This window comes from Arvicola amphibius, chromosome 4 (assembly GCF_903992535.2).
Source record: "Arvicola amphibius chromosome 4, mArvAmp1.2, whole genome shotgun sequence".
NCBI classification, from domain to species: domain Eukaryota; kingdom Metazoa; phylum Chordata; class Mammalia; order Rodentia; family Cricetidae; genus Arvicola; species Arvicola amphibius.
The window spans coordinates 149,052,423-149,070,882 of NC_052050.1; the positions used below are offsets into that span (position 1 = coordinate 149,052,423).

Consider the following 18,460-nt stretch of genomic DNA (forward strand, 5'->3'; position numbering starts at 1 on the left):
TTGAAAGAAAAGGCTTGGTTTTTCTCTTGAGGTACGTGCATCTTCATAAGAACCAATATTTCAGCCACGAAGGGGCAAATTGAAAGATTTCTAAACACAGAAGGGCTAGAACTCTTTACTCTTGTGTATCATTAGTATGGAAGTATTTGATGACGTCCTTTTACCAATCTAACAGGAAAGCTAGAAAGGGCAAACACTGTGTTGCATCAGAAGCCAACTGAACTTTTATACTGTTGAATATTTTGGAGGGATGATCAGAACGCTGCTCAGAATCCCCAGAATCAAGGGTTTTGTTGAAATCCCCTCTGCTCATCTGCCTCCTGGGTGAAGGTTTTGAGAGAAGACAAACTAAAGTTTTCTCTCTCCATACTCCAAGCTTCCAAAGACTCCCTGGTCCAATTGGGAATTAAGTAAGTGCCCTTGAATTCGAGAGTGAAGGATTTACTGCTGTTGAAGATCCACAATGGAAAATCCCGTGTCTTGTAGGAAGAACAAGTCCTGTCTTCACACTACTAGGAGAAAGATGAAGCCAAGAAGAGAGAGTACAGAATTTTCTACCAGAAGAATAAATTCCATCCCTGCAGTCAGCACCTTTTATACAAACAAGAGGACAAGGCATGAGGCCCACAGTAGAAACCGAGATAAACACCAAGGACAAACACCTGCCGGGATCAGGCAGCTAACTGTTTGGAGTGCTAGGCCTCCTCTCCCAGGATTTCTGAGTAAATATAGATGGAGAGAACCTAGATGGGGCTACCAGGAAACCTTCAGAGTTTCCTAACTAGAAAACACAACAGACTGATAGGATGCAAGAATTCAGGGTTTCCAAGACAACAAACTCCAGGCACAGGCCAATGGGACACATGCCCACTGGACTGGAGCTCTCTCAAGACAAACAGAGTGCGGGGCAGTCATTAGATCTTCTTTCTGGATTTCAGCTCCTCCCTTTCCCGCATTTATGAGGGTTTGCAGTCATACCTCTCTATAAACCTAGCTGCACTCTGTCTTTAGGATTCTGCTTTCTCCTCCGCCTCCTAGGAGTTTCCAGTTCTCTCTCTCCTCTGTTCCCAGGCTGCAGCTACCATGAAGATGTTCTGCCTTCTGTTGCTGACACTCAGCCTTCTCTCCCTGATGGTCAAAGGTAAACACCATCACCTGTTAGAGCAACTCCCCATGGCAATGAAAATTCTGACTAAAGAGAGCTTGAGAATGCTGCTCTGTAGGCCTGAGGGAGAAGCAGGACAGCTTCCCAGGGTGCAGTGGCCTGCATTTATGATCTCAAAGTCTACAAACTATGCCATAGGCTGCACAGGTCTGAGCACGGCACAGATTCAGGGCTAGTCACAGGCAGCTCCAGCAGCTCCTCGCCTGTCTATGTCATCAGCGTGCAGGGACCATCCTGTGAGGAAGGAATTCGGCTTCACCGCCTTAATGCTCTGCACACTGAGAACCCAGATCCCTGTCCAGAGAGAAGCAGCCATCATGCCTGCTTCAAGTGAAATGTCACCACTCCTCCCCCAAGGCCTTGTCAGCCAGTCTTGGGACTCACCAACTAAACTGTAGTCAGGAGAAGATTTTATTGTGACATCAAAACCCATTTCCCAATGAGGAGATCTTCCCATGTACAGGAACCCTGGACTCCTCTCCCAACAGAGGATGTCACTGCTATGAGCCAAAACTGTAATTTTCATTTTTATTTATCTGCTTTACATCCTGACTGGTTTCCCCTCCCTCTTCTCCTCCCATTCCCTCCCCCAACCTTTCCTCTGCACCCCCCCCAATCCACTCCCACTCTGATTCTGTTCAGAAAGGGGCAGGCCTCTCATGGGTGTAAACAAAGCATGGCATAGCAAGATGAGGCATGGCTAAGCACTTCCCCTTTTATTAAGACTAGGCAAGGCAATCAGTATGAGGAATAGGTTCCCACGTGCCAGCCAAAGGATTAGGGACAACCCCTGCTCCCATCCTTAGGAGTACCACAAGTAGACCAAGCTACACAACTGTCACAAATGTGTCGAGAGTGTAGGTCAGTCCCATGCAGGCTCCCTGGTTGTTGATTCAGACTTTGTGGGTCCCTATCAGCAGTTAGTTGTATCTGTGTAGTTTTTATGATGTCCTTTGACCCCTCTGGCTCCTACAATCCTTCCTCCATCTCTTCAGCATGATTCCCCAAGCTTGGTCTAATATTTGGCTGTGGGTCTCTGCATCTGATTCCATGGGTTCCTGGACAAAGGCTCTCTGATGACAACTGGGGTAGTCATCAATCTGATCACAGGAGATGGCCAGTTCAGGTTAAGTATCTGCTATTGCTAGGAGCTTTAGTTGGGGTCAACCTTGTAGATTCATGGGAATTTCCCTTGCATCATGTTTCTACATGACCCTGAAATGCTACCCTTGCCATTCATCTCTTTCAGTAATCTCCCTCTCCATCTCACCCCCAACCTGATCCCTCAAGTTTCTATCCCCATCTGCACCCAGTCCACCCATGAGGTCTCTTCTACTTCCCCTTCCCTAGGAGATCCATTCCTCCCAACGTTGGTCCCTCTTTGCTACCTAGCCTCTCTAGGTCTGTGGATTGTGGCATGGTTATCCTTTACTTTACAGCTAATATCTACTTATGAGTGAGTACAAACTATGTTTGTCTCTCTGGGTCTGGGATATCTCAGTCAGGATAATTTTTTCTAGTTCCATCCATTTGCCTTCAAATTTCCTGATGTCATTGTTATTAACAGCTGAATAGTGCTCCATTGTGTAAATGTATCATATTCTTTATCCATTCTTTGGGTTGAGGGACATCTAGGTTTCTTTCAGGTACTGGCTATTACAAATAAAGGTGCTATGAACATAGCCGAGCAAGTATCCTTGTGGTATGATTGAGCATCCTTTGGTTATATGCCCAACAGTGGTATGTCAGGGACCAGCCTCAACAAAAATACCTCTTGTCAGGGTAGGGGCATGAGGATTTACAAATAGAAGTAAAGAATACTAGGACAAGTTTAAAAATAATAAAACAGAAGGACCAAGAGGGCGTTCCATTGAATATTGAAATCGCTCTCGTTCATTTTTCCATATGCTTTTATACCCAATACAAAAGGGAGAAGACAGTAATGAAAGACTTCATTACCATAATACAAAGGACAATTCGAACAGTTAATTGCTTTAACACTTTAAGGCATCAAGTCATTAGCATTCTGTTGTTTAGTAAAACTACCCTAAACCAAGTATCCTGAAGGCAGCTATTCCCCAGGTAACCTCCAATTTACACAAGAAGGAGTAGAAGTACATTTGCATATCCTGACTATCTGTCAGGATGGAATGGATCTACTTGTATGAGCTATCTTAACGTCAAAAGAACTAAGTAATCACATTCTGGGTCAGTTTTTATAGCTATACTTGTCAACCATTTTAAGCAATCGCCAAACTCTGACTAACAGACAAGGTGGCAATAGGCTCACATTTTTGAGCCTCCACAGTGGTAAAACTGGGTCTTGTGGTAGATTGATTCCCAGAAACTGCTACACTGACTTTCAAAGTGGCTGTACAAGTTTTCACTCCCACAAGCAATGGAGGAATGTTCCCCTTGCTCCACATCCTCTCCGGCATAAGCTGTCATTTGTTTTCGATTTTAGCCATTCTGACAGTTGTAAGATGGAATCTCAGAGTTGTTTTGATGTGCATTTCCCCAATGACTAGAGATATTGAACATTTCTTTGAGTGTTTCTATGCCATTTGTGATTCTTCTGTTGAGAATTCTCTGTTTAAGTCTGTACCCCATTTTAAATCGGATTATTTGGTTATTTGATATCTAGTTTCTTGAGGTTTTTTTAAATGTATTTTGGGAATCAGCCCTCCGTTGAATGTGTGGTTGGTGGAGATCTTTTTCCATTCTGAATGCCATTTTGTCTTATTACAGTGTCCTTTGCTTTGCAGAGGCTTTTCAGCTTTCACCTATCATTTTCTAAGCATCCTTGCCAAAGACCAGAGATGCTGATGATGAAGACAAAAACTGGTACTGAAATGTCTTGGTAGTCTAGTTGACTATGGTGCTATCTGAGATCAATAGTATATTGAGACTATTAACATATAATATTTACTACGGTGGTCAGGGACAGCATGATAGGAATGACTGTGACCTAGAGCAAGAATGGAAATTGGACAGCAAAAGATTGCCTTGTATGAACAAGTGAGTGACCTTGGCCTAGATTGCTTTCTTCACACGGGGTAGGATGACAAAAGCAAATTTTCTCTTCTTTTTCTTTTGTCCACATAACAGCATTGTCTGCTTGAAACTTCTGTGGTGATGGTGATGTTCTAGGCCTCCATAGCCACTTAATCAATTCAGAGGTACATGGGTATGTTGAGCTTCTTCATTCTTACTACTGGAATGTCAGTTTAGGCCATTTCTCCATGGTCAGGCCCAGCTGGAGTCTCACACACACTTTTATGGCCGTGAAGCCTGGATGAATCATCACAGACTTACCCACAATACCACCCTAAGCCTAGGACCAGCCATAATCGCACTTGTAGGTAAACCTGCCAGATATGTTTCCCCAGGCCATTCTACGCATTGCCCTTCAAGTCCAGGCAAAATTAATCACATCCACATTCCCAAATTGCTGAGTGAATAGCCTCAGACTACTATGTGTAATAGACCAAGAAGGTGCTATCCATGCTTCCAAGGGATAAAAGTAATCAATAGTCATATTAAGCTTTAAATTCAATGAACCACAATAATAATGTCCCTAGAGAGATATTCCCAATGGTACTAAAATCTTTGGAGTAAACAATAGTTGCCTAATTAAACCTAAGGCCCATTCATTAGGCTGGAATTCATGTCTCATCTTGTAAACCTAGTTTAGAATTGATGGACAGAAAGGTCATAGACCATAGAGAAGAATACACTACTGTCATTGTATTAGTCAGGGTTCTCCAGAGGAACATAAATTATAGTATATGTATATATTTATTAGAAATGCCTTACAGGCTGTGGTCCAGCTAGTCCAACAATGGCTGTCTACCAATGGAATGTCCAAGAATCTGTTGTTACAAAAGCTTGGCCTTTAGCTTAGGCTTAACTCAACTAGCTCTTAGAACTTAAATTAACCCATTTAAATTAATCTGCATTCTATGTGGTATTACCTCTCTTCCATCACACACCTCAAGTTCCATCTTTAAGTGATAATGTGTGCATTTTCAGATGGGAACTTTTCACCCTCACTAAAGCAGCTCAACATAGCAGCTTCACTTATGTCAGATCCAAATTACAAACAAGACCAGGCAAACAGGATTATAAAACAATAACATGTCTATACAGCAAACAAATCAACCAGGTAAAAAGACAACCCACTCTGTGGGAGAAAATGACTGGAGATCATTCTCCTAATAGTGAATTTAAAATGCAGTCTTCAAGGGTCTGAGATAATTCAATGCAAGGACACAAAGCGCTTAAATGAAAATGAGCTAGGGGCCTGACAGAAGCTCTTAAATGAATCCACACAGATGAACAAAATATCTATAGAAAAAAATGCTCACCATCACTTATTACTAGGGAAGTGTCCATTGGGAACACAATGAGGTATCCCTTCATGCTTATGAGAATGCCTTTTAACAGAATGAAAGGGAGCAATGTTGCTAAGATGTGAAAAATGAAAATGTGATGAGCCAGTGGGAGTACAAATTCGTGCGGCTATTACAGAAAATTGTTAAATACTTGGGATTTCCTCTAAAAATTACAACGCAATCCAAATACATGGGGAGTGATCCCAGTACTTTGCATGCAAGAGAAGTCAAATTAATATGCCAAAGACACATTAGCATTAGAAGATCCAGAATTTATAGTACTGAGAGACTCCTATAACTAGGAGGAGAGCAAGAACAAAACCTTGAAGGTAGATTTGACATCATATTGAGTCTATTGCCAATATTAGGGCCTCATGGACAGCATGAGCAGGAATCAGAGTGATGTAGACAATGGTTATGAGCTGGCAATCAGTCAAATAGATGTTGTATTTGCAGCCAAGTGGCTTCACCTAATGTGTTTCTCTAAGCAGAGGCTGGGATGGGATTATCAGAATACCTGTTCATCCTTTTCCATCTCTATGGCAGCACAGCCCAAGGCAAGCTTCTTGGCTATTATGGGTGTATTCTATATATGCTCAACGTCACCTAGCAACCACAAGTTCCATTTGGACATTGAGAACTGACAATATTGCTGGTAAAATTTAAATTAATCTAAACTCAAATAGTTATATCTATATAATGGCTCCAATACTGGGAAGAACAGACCAAGAGTACAGAGAAGAAAACTGAAGCATCTTTTATTCTTAGATACTGAGACACAAGAAAGATGCTCTGAATTTGTTCCCAGGACTCAAATTTGGAGTCCAACATTTAAACCTGATCATGACTTATTTATTATACACAGGAAAGAAGGCCCTAGAAATAAAGACATCAAATAAAGAGATATTTTAGAGTTAAATTATTAAAAATCATGTTACTTTATTAGATAATGACAAGAATCACTGGAAAGAACTAAAAATGAGACCTAATGCAGAAGTTGGGTGAGCAGTTTCAATCCGTATGAAAATATCTTCCAAAACACAGCCACACAGTGTTAAGATGCACTGCCTCCCAGGGTGGAGATGGCCAGTTATCTTAGTCTGTTCAGGTTCCTATCACAAAATGTCACAGACTAAGGGTCTTCAGCGGTAGATGCTCACTTTTTCATAGTCCTAGAAAGTGGAAAGTTTGAGGATTGGGGCTACAAGATTAACTGCTGATTGGCTTTGAGGATGGGGCCTCTCCCTGCACCCACACTCAACTCCCTACGTTGCAGCTGTGTCTCCCTGTTTCGTTAAGAGCACCAGCCAATCCTTTATTCTTCCCACGACAACATTGTTAAACTATAATGAACTGTTTCAGAACTCGAGAACAATTACTGTCACATTCTGAGGCACTGGGCTTCAATACGAGACTCTTCGGGTACATAAGCTATAAATCTAGTGTGTTAGTTATTTTCCTAATGACCAAGACAACTATAGAATGAGTTCATTTTAGCTTATAGTTCTAGATAAGAGTCTGTCCTGCCAGGGAGCCATCCCCACAAGCAGCAGATATGGTGGAGGCAGTAGGATGCTAAGAAGTCATATGGTTTATCAAAACCATGAAGAACTGGGTGTATGGTGAATCCTTAACAACCCAAATCCCGCCACCAGTGACACACTTCCTTTATCAAGTAGGTGGCACATAAAACTCCCCAAACAGAGCTATCATAAAGATTAAGCTTTCACATGCAGGATATCATGGGTGAGGGGCATCTCTCTCATATTCAAATAGCCACGAGTCATGAAGCAAGGACATGGTGGTCACTCACCAAGAGCATATAAAACCATTAGCATAGCTTTTTCAATTGCAAGACTCCATGGCACAGAACAGAAGCCATAATAAATTCCAACTGTAGAAAAATATAATGCCATCATAGAGCAACCATAATTTCATCATGACAGGAAGGGATGTCACATTCCAGTAAAAGTAGGGCTAGAGATGTTGGTAAGCTGATGTTCAAGTGGTGTGGGCCAGTCTCACTAAAGAGAGACATCAGGAGATCGGTCAAGATGTGCTCATAGACCTGGATTCTGCTGCAGCATTTCCAAACTGAAGACAATCACTCTGCAGTGTGGTAGAGGAAGTTTAATGGGATCGGGGGGTATCATCTGAGCTCCCTGCACATCTCAAGGACTCTCAGTAGGAAAAAAAAAACATGCTATGAGCTTTGGGACCCTGGTACGTGAGCTGCTCTCATGTCTGCTTTCCTTAGTTGCCTCTAAGATTGGTTATCTGGGGAGGAAAAATTCTCTCCCATGTGCTTTGCCGAGCAGTGTCTCTCATCTTCAACAAAAGTACTGAAGTCAATGCAGCTAGAGATAAGTGTCCTAATCTCTGTGTTCTCTTGTTACAGGTGTTGGCAGTCACTCTGGTACAATCCATATCAGGTTCAAATGTATACCGAAATTAGCAGCCATTTTCGGTGAGAAATGCCCTTTCTACGGCAAAGTGGATGGCATCTGTAATAATGAAGGATCTGCATGCTGCATGATACCTGTAAATCAGAGTAATATATAGAGCACTGAAGCCATGTGAAGGATATTTTGTCATTATTTCAATAAAGTGAAACTCCCTTTGGGGAAAAATGTGCTTTTTTGGAATAAACCAAGTCCTGTGTCTCCATTTGAAATAGGTTAATAAATGCGGGGATGGAGTATAAGTCTTGGGACCAAACAAGAGCCAGTGCATTCAACCTTCTCAGACTGGAGGAAAGATGACCAGGCCTTAAATAGTGTTACTTTCGACATCCAGCCCAAGCTGCTGCCTAGAGCAAGTCTGGGTCTGTGGACCTCCAGCAGCCAGGGTCTGAGTTGATGTTCATCGTTCCTGTTACCACTGAGGACTGTGCAGTTACCCAGAGTCTGGTTACATAGTTCTGCGGCAGCTGGAGTCTGTGTTGATGTCCGTGGCTTGTGTTGCCACCAGGTGGATGGCATAGGGAAGGTCATGGAAATCATGCATGTTGAAATCCTTGGGTTGTGCTGAGCCTGCCCAGCCCTTCCCTGGCCAAGAGATGGCTGGCCCTGCCCCTCGCTGTACACTATGGCAGGATAGCTGTCTCCGCTCCTCATGGGAGAGCTGTCCCACCCCAACTCTGAAGAGATGGTCCCACCCCTCAACACTGCTGTAGAAGAGCTGGCTCTGCCTCTCACCTGAAGGGGCTAGTCCCAGCGGTCTACACTGTCCCGTTCAGTCACCACCCAGGCCCAAATCCTGAGCCTTGGGTTGGCCCACCCTAACATCTACCCCATCTATGACCTGCTGGAGCTCATGGAGGAACTAGTTCTGTAGAATGAAAGCCGCAAGATCTCCTTGACTCAGGACAACAGCAGGATACCTGATAGGAGTTTTGGAAAAGGTCCGGTGATGATGTGTGCCAGAGGCCAGAGATCTTGAACCAGATAGACCAATGATTCATTGCAGTGGACATTTGTGGGTGGGGCTGATTGGACAAAAGGGACTGACTATGTGACACACTGCAGCTCCTAATGCCACTAGAACAAATGAAAGTATGTTGAATAGGCAGGAGAGATGGAGGAGCAAGGCGAGGTTCTTATGTTTGGTTGGTTGGTTTTTAATTATTTGGGGGGTTTTCTTTTGGGGAGATGCTACAGGATTGAGGGGTGGATATGAAGGGACTGGGAAGTGAGTGGGATTAGGGTGTATGATGTGAAACTCCCAAGAATCAATAAAGAATTATAAAAATTATAAATTTATTATTATAAAAATAATAGTGTCAACAGAGCACTCACCTTTAATCCCAGCACTTGGGAGGCAGAGGCAGGCGGATCTCTGTGAGTTTGAGGTCAGTCTGGTCTACAGAGCAAGTGCTAAGACAGGCTGAAAAACTACACAGAGAAACTCTATCTCGAAAAACCAAATAATAATAATAATAATAATAATAATAATAATAATAGTGTCACAGGGCAATAGTAAGGGTGGCATTGACTCAGATGGAGAACACCTGAGTGGATAGAGTCGGGAAACATGTACTGTGAGTTACAACGTGTACTTTTGAGACAAGCTGTTACCAAAATCCATTCTCTTTAAAGAAGTTGGCTTTTGTTCTATTGACTCTTTTACCTGACTATTACCCACACTAATACAGAAAGTATTCTGCTTTGTTCAGTGTCTGCCAACTTATAGATTCGACTACATGGGCTTTACTTGCTGTGTGTTATGATGTTTGGCCACTCTTCAAAGTAAAGCAGGAAAACATATACAGGGGGCTGAAAGTCTACTACTTCATCCACAGTGAGTCACTACAGAGTCCCCTAGAAGAATCCCTGTGGTGTGCAAACTATAGCGTGGTGTGCAAACCATAGTGTGGTGTGCAAACTACAGTATGGTGTGCAAACTACAGCGTGGTGTACAAACCACAGTGTTGAGTGAAAACCACAGCATGGTGTGCTATAGCATCGTGTGCAAACCGTAGCGTGGTGTGCAAACTACAATATGGTGTGCAAACTATGGTGTGGTGTGTAAACTATAGCATGGCTTGCAAACTGTAGCATGGTGTGCAAACTATAAAATAGTGTGCAAACTATAGAGTGGTGTGCAATCTAGATAGCCCCAAGTTTCCTCCTCTTTTGAGTTTGCATACTTCAACAAACAATACTCTTCCTCCTTGGTCATTGCAAGGACAGTTGTCAAGCAACTAGGGGCTTACCAGATAGAAAATAAAAAGCCCAGAATTTATCTAAACCAACCCATTTAAACTAAAGACCATGCCCCCCTATGGTAATTTGAATGTACTTGGCCCCCATAATCTCATAGGGAGGGCACTATTAGGAGGGGTGTCTTGGTTGGAGAGGGTCTGACCTTGTTGGTGGAATTGTGTCACTGTGGGGGCAGGCTTTGAGGGTTTTTCTGCTTCAGATACCACCAAGTGCATCACTCAGCTTCCTGTGACCTGCATATCAAGATGTATATCACCATGCCTGCCTGCATACACCCATGCTTCCCATAATGATGCTAATAAACTGAATCTCTGAAACTGTAAGTGAACAACCCCAGTTAAATGTATTTCTTTGTAAGAGTTGCCATGGTCATGGTGTCTCTTCACAGCAATAAAACCCTAACTAAGACACTCCCTCATCCCTCAGTTTCCAAAGGAGTCTCAAAGTAGTTCTGCTATGTGTTTCACGTAATCACACCCAACGAACCATTACACAGACAAACAAAAAAGGAGTTTCATCTAGAAAATATAAGCATCCAGAATCTTGCTTGAGCCAAGTCCTAACACCGTCACTCAGCCAAGTTAATAAATAACCTTAAATATCAAACTATCTGGATTGCTACCTCACCAGTTACACATTTTCCTGGGCATCCTGTTCACAGCACATTAAAAAAGACAATTTATTAGCTGTGACCTCCACACCTTAATAATCCCAGTTGGCTTTGGCCACTAAAGAAAAGCTTATCAGAGAAGCATCTTCCAGTGAAACCACCCGAAAGGACACTCTGCTTGCACAGAACAGAGATTGGATTTCCATCACTAACCGTAAACATGAGCACAAATGCTACAGAAAGTGAAGGACAAAGAGCCCCTGCAGAACACTCGGCCACTGAGCGATGGATTGGAAACCGGGGCTGAGATGTTCGGGGTGAATATCGGCAATAGGAAAGATGTTTGATGTTTAAGAATTACTGGCAAATGAGACGAATAAGTAAATAAATGTGAAAGGAAAATGTAAGTGGATAAAGTCTAAGAAGTAAGAGGTGAGGGAAAAGAAGATAAAGTAGATTCTTCACACACTTAAATTCTCTGATGAAACAAAGTGGAGAAAGATCGGGGGGAAACCATTACTGCAGTATCTAAGAATTCTTGTTGAAAATGTTTCTATACATAAAGAAATAAATATTTTCTAAACTGAAAGAGAAAATTTCAGTAAAAAATATCTTACTGATATGCTGAGGTTTTAAAACTTCAGAATCTATATTTCACAACGATTGCGTGAGTAATTAAAATTATCCCTATTTTAAAGAACACTAGAGGACAGAAAGCTTAAATATTATTACTTAAAGTTACATAAGTATAGTAAATAGAATATCTTACATAATCAACCAGAGAGCCTAATTCTCTAAGATCCATGTAATTGTCTCCCTAATTGTCTTTAGGATATCGGCAACGAACACGAGAAAGAAGATGTGAGGCTAAAGTTCCTTTCGATTCCACCGGCCCTCAGCCTTCTGACAGGAATTGTGTGTCTTCAAGACCTTTAAGCCTTCCCTCTACATCCTACCCGCTCCATGGGCATCGCTATGAACTAACCAGCATGTCCCCCTCTGCAGAGCGGATTCTAGCCAAATCATGGAGGCTAGCTGACCTCCTGCAGCGGTCACGGGCAGAAGCTCCCAGAAGGCACTTAGTCAACTTCATCCTTAGTCCCAAAGATAAGCTTACAGAATGTTCACTGAGCCCTCACACTGCCTGCCTTCGGGGAGCAGCGTTTCTTTGTATAGGAAATACCTTGCAATGCTTGCCCAGTTTGAGGGGTGGGGGAACAGTGAAGGAGAAAATTCTTTAAAGGGGAGACGGCTGCAGCAGAGACAACTTTCAGCCCTCAACCATCTTAGCTCCTGTCCAGGGAGGGGTGATGTCTAAGCTACCCTGTAGGAACGGGAGGCTTCCAAGCCTCCTCTTAAAGGCTCTCTGAGTCATTTTGGCCAGAGACAGACTAGCATGGGCTATGCTGCCAGAGGACATTCAGACTCTCTAACCTGAAAGGCTCAGAGACCCAGGCCTGAGACAAAAATTGGGGCCTTCCACAAAGAAAACAAGATCCATGCAGTGCTAAACCTGAACACTTACCAACAGCATTGGAAATGCCTGGGGACACACCGCAGGAGGTCTAGTTAATGGAGCTTTACTGGGGCTCATCTGTGAGATTATGCACAGTGTAGGCTCCCTACAAATACCGCTGCCATCCACCCTCCTAGGAATCCTGAGACTCTCAGCCTCCCAGGAGTCGCCGGTCCTCTGGGCAGTCTGAGTACTCCTTCTGTCCACCATGAAGACTCTGTGCTTACTGCTGCTGGCATGCTGCTTCCTCTTCTCCTACACCATCTCAGGTAAGCCTGACGGCCTTCACAAGACAAGCATCTTGGAGGCAGAAAACCTGCCCGCAGGGAAGTGATCCTGGCAGGAATTCAGACCAATTCATAGGCAGACTCAAGTACTAGGCAGAACTTGGAGGAAGTGCCCTGTAAGGAAGAGATTCTACCTCATCCACACAGAGGCAGCTTCTGACCCACAGACAAGAACTTAGACACTCATCAAAGCCACTGAGAGGTGTTCCCCAGGTGTCCTGACTCAGCGAAGTTACCACCTCCCCACCAACTATGCCAGATAAAACAGGGACTGGAAAGTCCCCCAAATGTTCACGCGGTCAGGAAGCCACAGGTGGTATTCTGCTTCCTGGAACACACATCCAGATTATGGCCTGGGGAATGTTCCCATTCCTGCACGGGTGCTTCTCATCCAGCTGCAGAAGATCTTCACACACCCTGAGCCAAAGCCACCAACTCAGAGGAAAGTGGGTTCCAGCAAGAGAAATTAAAGACATAGTTTCCCAATCTGTCACTTCCGTTGATCCATATCAAGTCACAAGTTTCTGGCCCTTCTTTTCCTCATCTGCACAATGAAGTTTCCAGAAACCACTCCTGTAAATTCTCTGGGAGGCATCAGTACCCTTTCCTCACGGTTCTCTCTTTAGCCAAGAGATGTGGCCATTGACTCAAGGCTCAGCCTCATGTATGTGCGTTCGCTCTCAGAATCTCTCCCTCTGGGCCCCTCCATCTCAGAAAGCAACTCAGGAAATTTCAGTTTCACGGATATTTGATAAAGAAAGCTAAGACCATCCGCATTTTAACATAGTTCTGCATTGGCCTTTTTATTCATTTTTCCTTATCCCCAGCATCTGACCTGTGCCAGGTCATGTTTGACCTCCATGACCTGAGCGTCCTTGTCAATTCTTCCTTGTGCAGTTTTCTTTCTGATGAAAAAGCACACTCCTCCCTGCCCTGTGCCTGCGGCCACAGTCCACCCTCTACTCCTCTTTTCCTCCACGGTAGCCCTTAGTCAGCATTTCCTGCCACATTTCTGGCTGTATAATCAGTTCTATACCTCGCTGGAGTCATTGGTTGGGAATAGAGGCCAATGGAGTCAGAAGAGAGAGGACAGTGTGTCTCTCTGAATATAGTTATAAGCTGCCTCTTTAAAGTTTATAACTAAGTAGTAAGAGAAACCATTTGTCTTGACTGATCCCATTAATCAAAGGCCAACGCATCTTCCTAGGACTTGATGTGGCAAAAACACAAATTTCAAAAATTCAGCAGAATGTGAGCTGATTGTGGGTAGATAAGGAAAATTTGTTGAATTTCTCTGAGCCCTGGCACCTGTTCTAAATTTAAAGGGGAAAAACATTCTTCTAAGGAATAAGTGTAAATATAAGCATGTAAATTATCTATTGAGAGGAACGACCAGCATCATATTAAACATAAGGTAGACTGTACAATCAAACCTCCCCAGTTAAAGGAGAAGCCGTGATTCACACCAGAGACTACACTGCAGACCACCTGGGATACGGAGTGTAGCATTCTTCATATGGCCTTCATTACCTGTGACACTATTACATTTTTTTGTGAGTTAGTTTTTCTTTGCTGCAGCTTTAAAAACACTTGCCTTAGTCTGCATTTTTGGCATTTTTAACTACATGTCAAGGGGAGTTTCTTTTCCAGTCCCATCTACTTGGTTCTGTGGGCCTCATGTACCTGAATAAATGTCTCTTTCTCTGAAAATGAGAAATTTTCTACTCTGATTTCATTGAAATTTGTGTATGTTTTGGCCAAGAATTCTTCTCTTATGTCCATAATTCATTGATTTGGTCTTTTCTGTTACTTTTCTTGGAGATAAGTCAACAAACATCTGTCCACTCCAGTTAGGCCACCAATGACAATCCAAAGAAAAGATTCAACACAACTCCAAATTGAAGAAGCAATAAGTTTATTTTGCTTACCTGCAGTGAGGTGGGGGGAGTCCCAGCCAATCATGGGTGATCACCTTACAGAAGCTACTTCAAGGAGTCCCACATTCACTTAGCTTTCTATATCATATATAGTCTAGCATGTCCTCACCAGCTCCTGGAGATGGGTGCAGGGTGGATGAGTAAGGGGTGACATCACATGTGAGAGTCACATGACATTACTGATCTCCTGCTATGGTATGTCACAGCCCCATTTCCATTACCACACACCTCCATTTGTTTGATTCTCTTGTTGCCATGTCAAGCATTTTGGCTGTCAATCTAACTGCCTCTGCTCCGTGATGACAGAGAACCAGGACATGCCCAGCAGAAACTATTGTACCTCAACACCACTAAGCAAGTATGTGTGCATCCAGGTGGGGAAGAGTCAATCTTTCTCAATATTTTTTAATAAACTTTAACAATACCTAGAAATGTCTGTGAGACTATTGCCTCCTGAATCTGAAACTATTTTATTCTCCAAATCTATTGGTTATAAATAGAATAAAAGTCATCAAAGATAAAAATCATCTTCCTGGGAGATGATACAGCAGAAACATGAATTTTGGAATTTGGCTGAATTTAATTTGGCTATAATGGGATAATGGGCAACTTATTCACTCTCTCTATGCCTCAGTTTCCCTGTCTGCAAGTTAGGTAAACAATGTATTCCTTGGATGGCTAGTACAACTCGAATTTATTAGTCAACGTGAAGGGAAAATGAGCAGCCTTGGGGTATGAGAACCAGGGAGATTCTTGGGGTATGATGACCTGGACTCCCCGGCTGACAGTCTTAGAGGTGTGGTGGTCTATGATGGGTCACACGGGAGACTTGTTCTAGGGCAGACTATAACTAGAAAACTGACGTCATACTAGCTCTACAAAGTAACTGACTCTGTTGTGTCATTTCCGTAAACCCATGCAGTGTCCTGGGATTGTACTCAAAGCCCAGGACTCTCCCAATCCTCCCTCTCCTCTTCCCCTTCTACAGTCTCAGTAGCACCACACTTAGTACCATGGCGCCCTCATTCCACATATAAGACACAGCATTCAGTACTTACCCTTTGGAGGGCTGGCTTTTCTCATCAACATGACAGTCTCTAGCTCCATATACCCTGGGTCTGATTCCAGGGCTTCAAAAAATATATGCCTATAAGGTTGGGTCATTTTCTAGTTTAATGGCCCTAGAATAAATCATAATTGTGCGGCTGAGTTTAGATATACAGTGTTTATGATGTTTAGCATGAAGTTATTCAGATAAGAGAGTTCTAACAGTTACAGGACTAGGTCACGTGACTGAGATGCACTCTGAGTGTTTCCCTAGTCTGTCAGACTTCAGGAGAAACCCCAGATAAAGTACTCCAGAGAGTGAAAGCGACTCTCCCCTTAAACACAGGTAGAAAGTAAAGCCCCAGACACAAACAGTACGTCACTACGTGGTTCAATTATCTTAGTAATGTAAAGTAAAATAAAAAGAAATGAAATATTAACACTAAGTTCATTGCTCTTCCATCTGTGTCCTTAATATATAGGATAATTGAAAGCAATGAGAATTTATTCTTGCTTTTTCAAGCTAGTGTGCATTATTGCAGCGGAATTCATATGACATTTTCACTTATGCATACCATGAACTTTGATCAAATTTCCCCCTTAATCATCACATCCCAATTTCCTATATAGTATGCCTAATCCCCTTTCTTCTTCACACCCTCATTTATGCCCCAGGTTCTACGTAGGAGAGAACAGCCACGATGCTTGACTCTGAGTTGGTTTACTCCTCTCACGCTGATGCTCATCACTTCTGTCCTTTCTCCTTTGTGGTGCTCTCTCTCTCTCATTATGGCGGAAGAGAACTCCAGCGTGTACACTCACCTCTTTCAGGATGTCTAAGATGACTCCATGCTTTGGCTACTGTGAATTGCAACTGAAGTAGCATGAATCTGCAGGTACTTCTGTGGTGTGCTGACATACATGCTACAGGACTGTAGTGGAAGGAGCGGTGAGCTGCGTTCCTACCACCTGGCTAGCTTTACACACAAAATAATTACACGGAAACTGTATTCTTTTAAACACTGCTTGACCCATTAGTTTCAGCCTCTTATTGGCTAACTCTCACATCTTGACTAACCCATATTTAGTAATCTGTGTAGCACCACGAGGTGGTGGCTTACCAGGAGAGATCTTAACCTGCTTCCAACTCAGAGAGGAGAGGCATGGCGGCTGCCTGAAGCGTCTGCCTCACTGCCTTCTTCTTCCCAGCATTCTGTTCTGTTTACTCCGCCTACCTAATTTTCTGTCCTATTAAAGGGCCAAGGCAGTTTTTTTTTTTATTAACCAGTGAAAGTAACACATAGACAGATGACCCTCCTCCATCACAGGACACACCCAGGGCTGGTGCTGTAGATCACAGCACACAGTAGTTCTAGTGTTACTTTTCTGAGGCTCTGCTCTACTGATTGCCATAGTATCTGTACTACTTCTCATTCCCTCCGGAAATGTATGCTGTCCATTCTTGTGTGTGTCCTCACCAGACTTTTTTTATTAGCCTACTGGATAAAGAGACTTAACAGTTTTTCTATATCTGCTAGTATTTTGTCCTTTTCATTTTAAAAAAAAAAGTCTGTTTAATTCATTGTCCATTATTTGCTGGGTGATTTTCTCTTTGGGCACTTAATTTTTGGTGTGAAATTTGATGTTATGTTTTCTGGCTATTAACCCTCTGCTAGATGGCAATGAGTTTCTCCGATTTGGCAACTGTCTGGGGCCTTCGCTGTGTGCCAAAGCTCTGCAATTGCATGAAATCCCACTTTTCAATCATTGTGATCATTTCCTGAGCTACTGAAGTCTACGTGGGTTGATTTTGTATGCCGTGACCAAATATACAACATGAAGAGTGTGGAAGGAGGAAATACTCATCATGACTGAGGGCTTCAGAGCACTCAGCTTACGGTTGCAGGGCCCCACATGCTTCTGAGTGCACGGTAGGGCAGGGGCAAGTGGAGAAGATCTTTACCTCTTCTCAGGTAGGAGCCAAGAGACAGACAGGAGGGAGAAGGGAGAAGATGCCTTCTGCCCGCTGTGATCTACTACCCCCAGATACAACCCATCTCCTAAAGTTTCTAGAACTTTCCAAATTAAGGTTGTGAACCAGAAAACCAGATCTTCCAAACATGAGCCTTGTATATCCAAACCATCACCAAGTCCTAATCTGACATTGCTTGAATATTTATATCTTGCCATGATTCCCTCATGTTTTCTAGTTGTTTCAAAGTTTTGTCTCATGCTAAGGCCTTTGGCACAATTTAGGATTGTTTTTAAGGCTGAGAGATCAAAATTCAGCCCTCTGCATATGGGTACTCAGTTTCTTTGGCCTCCATTATTGAAGTGACTGTGGTTTTGTGCAATGTACATAAGATTTGATTCCTGAGACAAAATACCTTGAATAAATAACCTAAGGAAGGATGGGGAGATCAGAGCTTGTATTTTCAGACATATTGGTCTGAGGTGTGGGATGTGTGGAAGCTGAGACAGAGCATTGATGTACACAGCACAGTGGCCAGCAAGCAGTCAATGCCAGCCCCACAGGGTTTCTCACTTTTCCATTATTCCACCTGGACCCCAAAGAAAAGGATGTTGCCACCCATAGTGGGAACAGATTTTCTGCCTCTAGGTAATCCCCTCTGGAAATTCCACCACAGACCCAACAGAGGTATGTTTTTCTACCCTGGTAGCTGCTTCTCAATCTAATAAAATTAACAATAAAACGTAGCCACAGTACCTTTGATAAGAATCCATTGGTAGTGGTGTGGGATTTTTGTTTCTGTGCTGAT

General features: G+C 43.0%; 1 protein-coding gene across 1 annotated transcript; it reads left to right on the forward strand.

Moving 5' to 3' along the window:
• Nucleotides 1-1,083: 1,083 nt before the first annotated feature.
• LOC119811159 (beta-defensin 50-like) lies at nt 1,084-8,121 on the forward strand. Its single transcript, XM_038324776.1, has 2 exons — nt 1,084-1,141; nt 7,958-8,121. Exons 1-2 carry the CDS (start codon nt 1,084-1,086, stop codon nt 8,119-8,121), a joined length of 222 nt encoding a protein of 73 aa, XP_038180704.1.
• The last annotated feature ends 10,339 nt before the right edge of the window (nt 8,122-18,460 follow it).

Bases quoted from the DNA above. Each gene is read 5' to 3' on its own strand.
- LOC119811159 (XM_038324776.1), top strand. From the start codon at position 1,084: ATGAAGATGTTCTGCCTTCTGTTGCTGACACTCAGCCTTCTCTCCCTG. The intron at 1,142-7,957 runs GTAAACACCATC...CTCTTGTTACAG, and splicing joins TCTCTCCCTGATGGTCAAAG to GTGTTGGCAGTCACTCTGGT.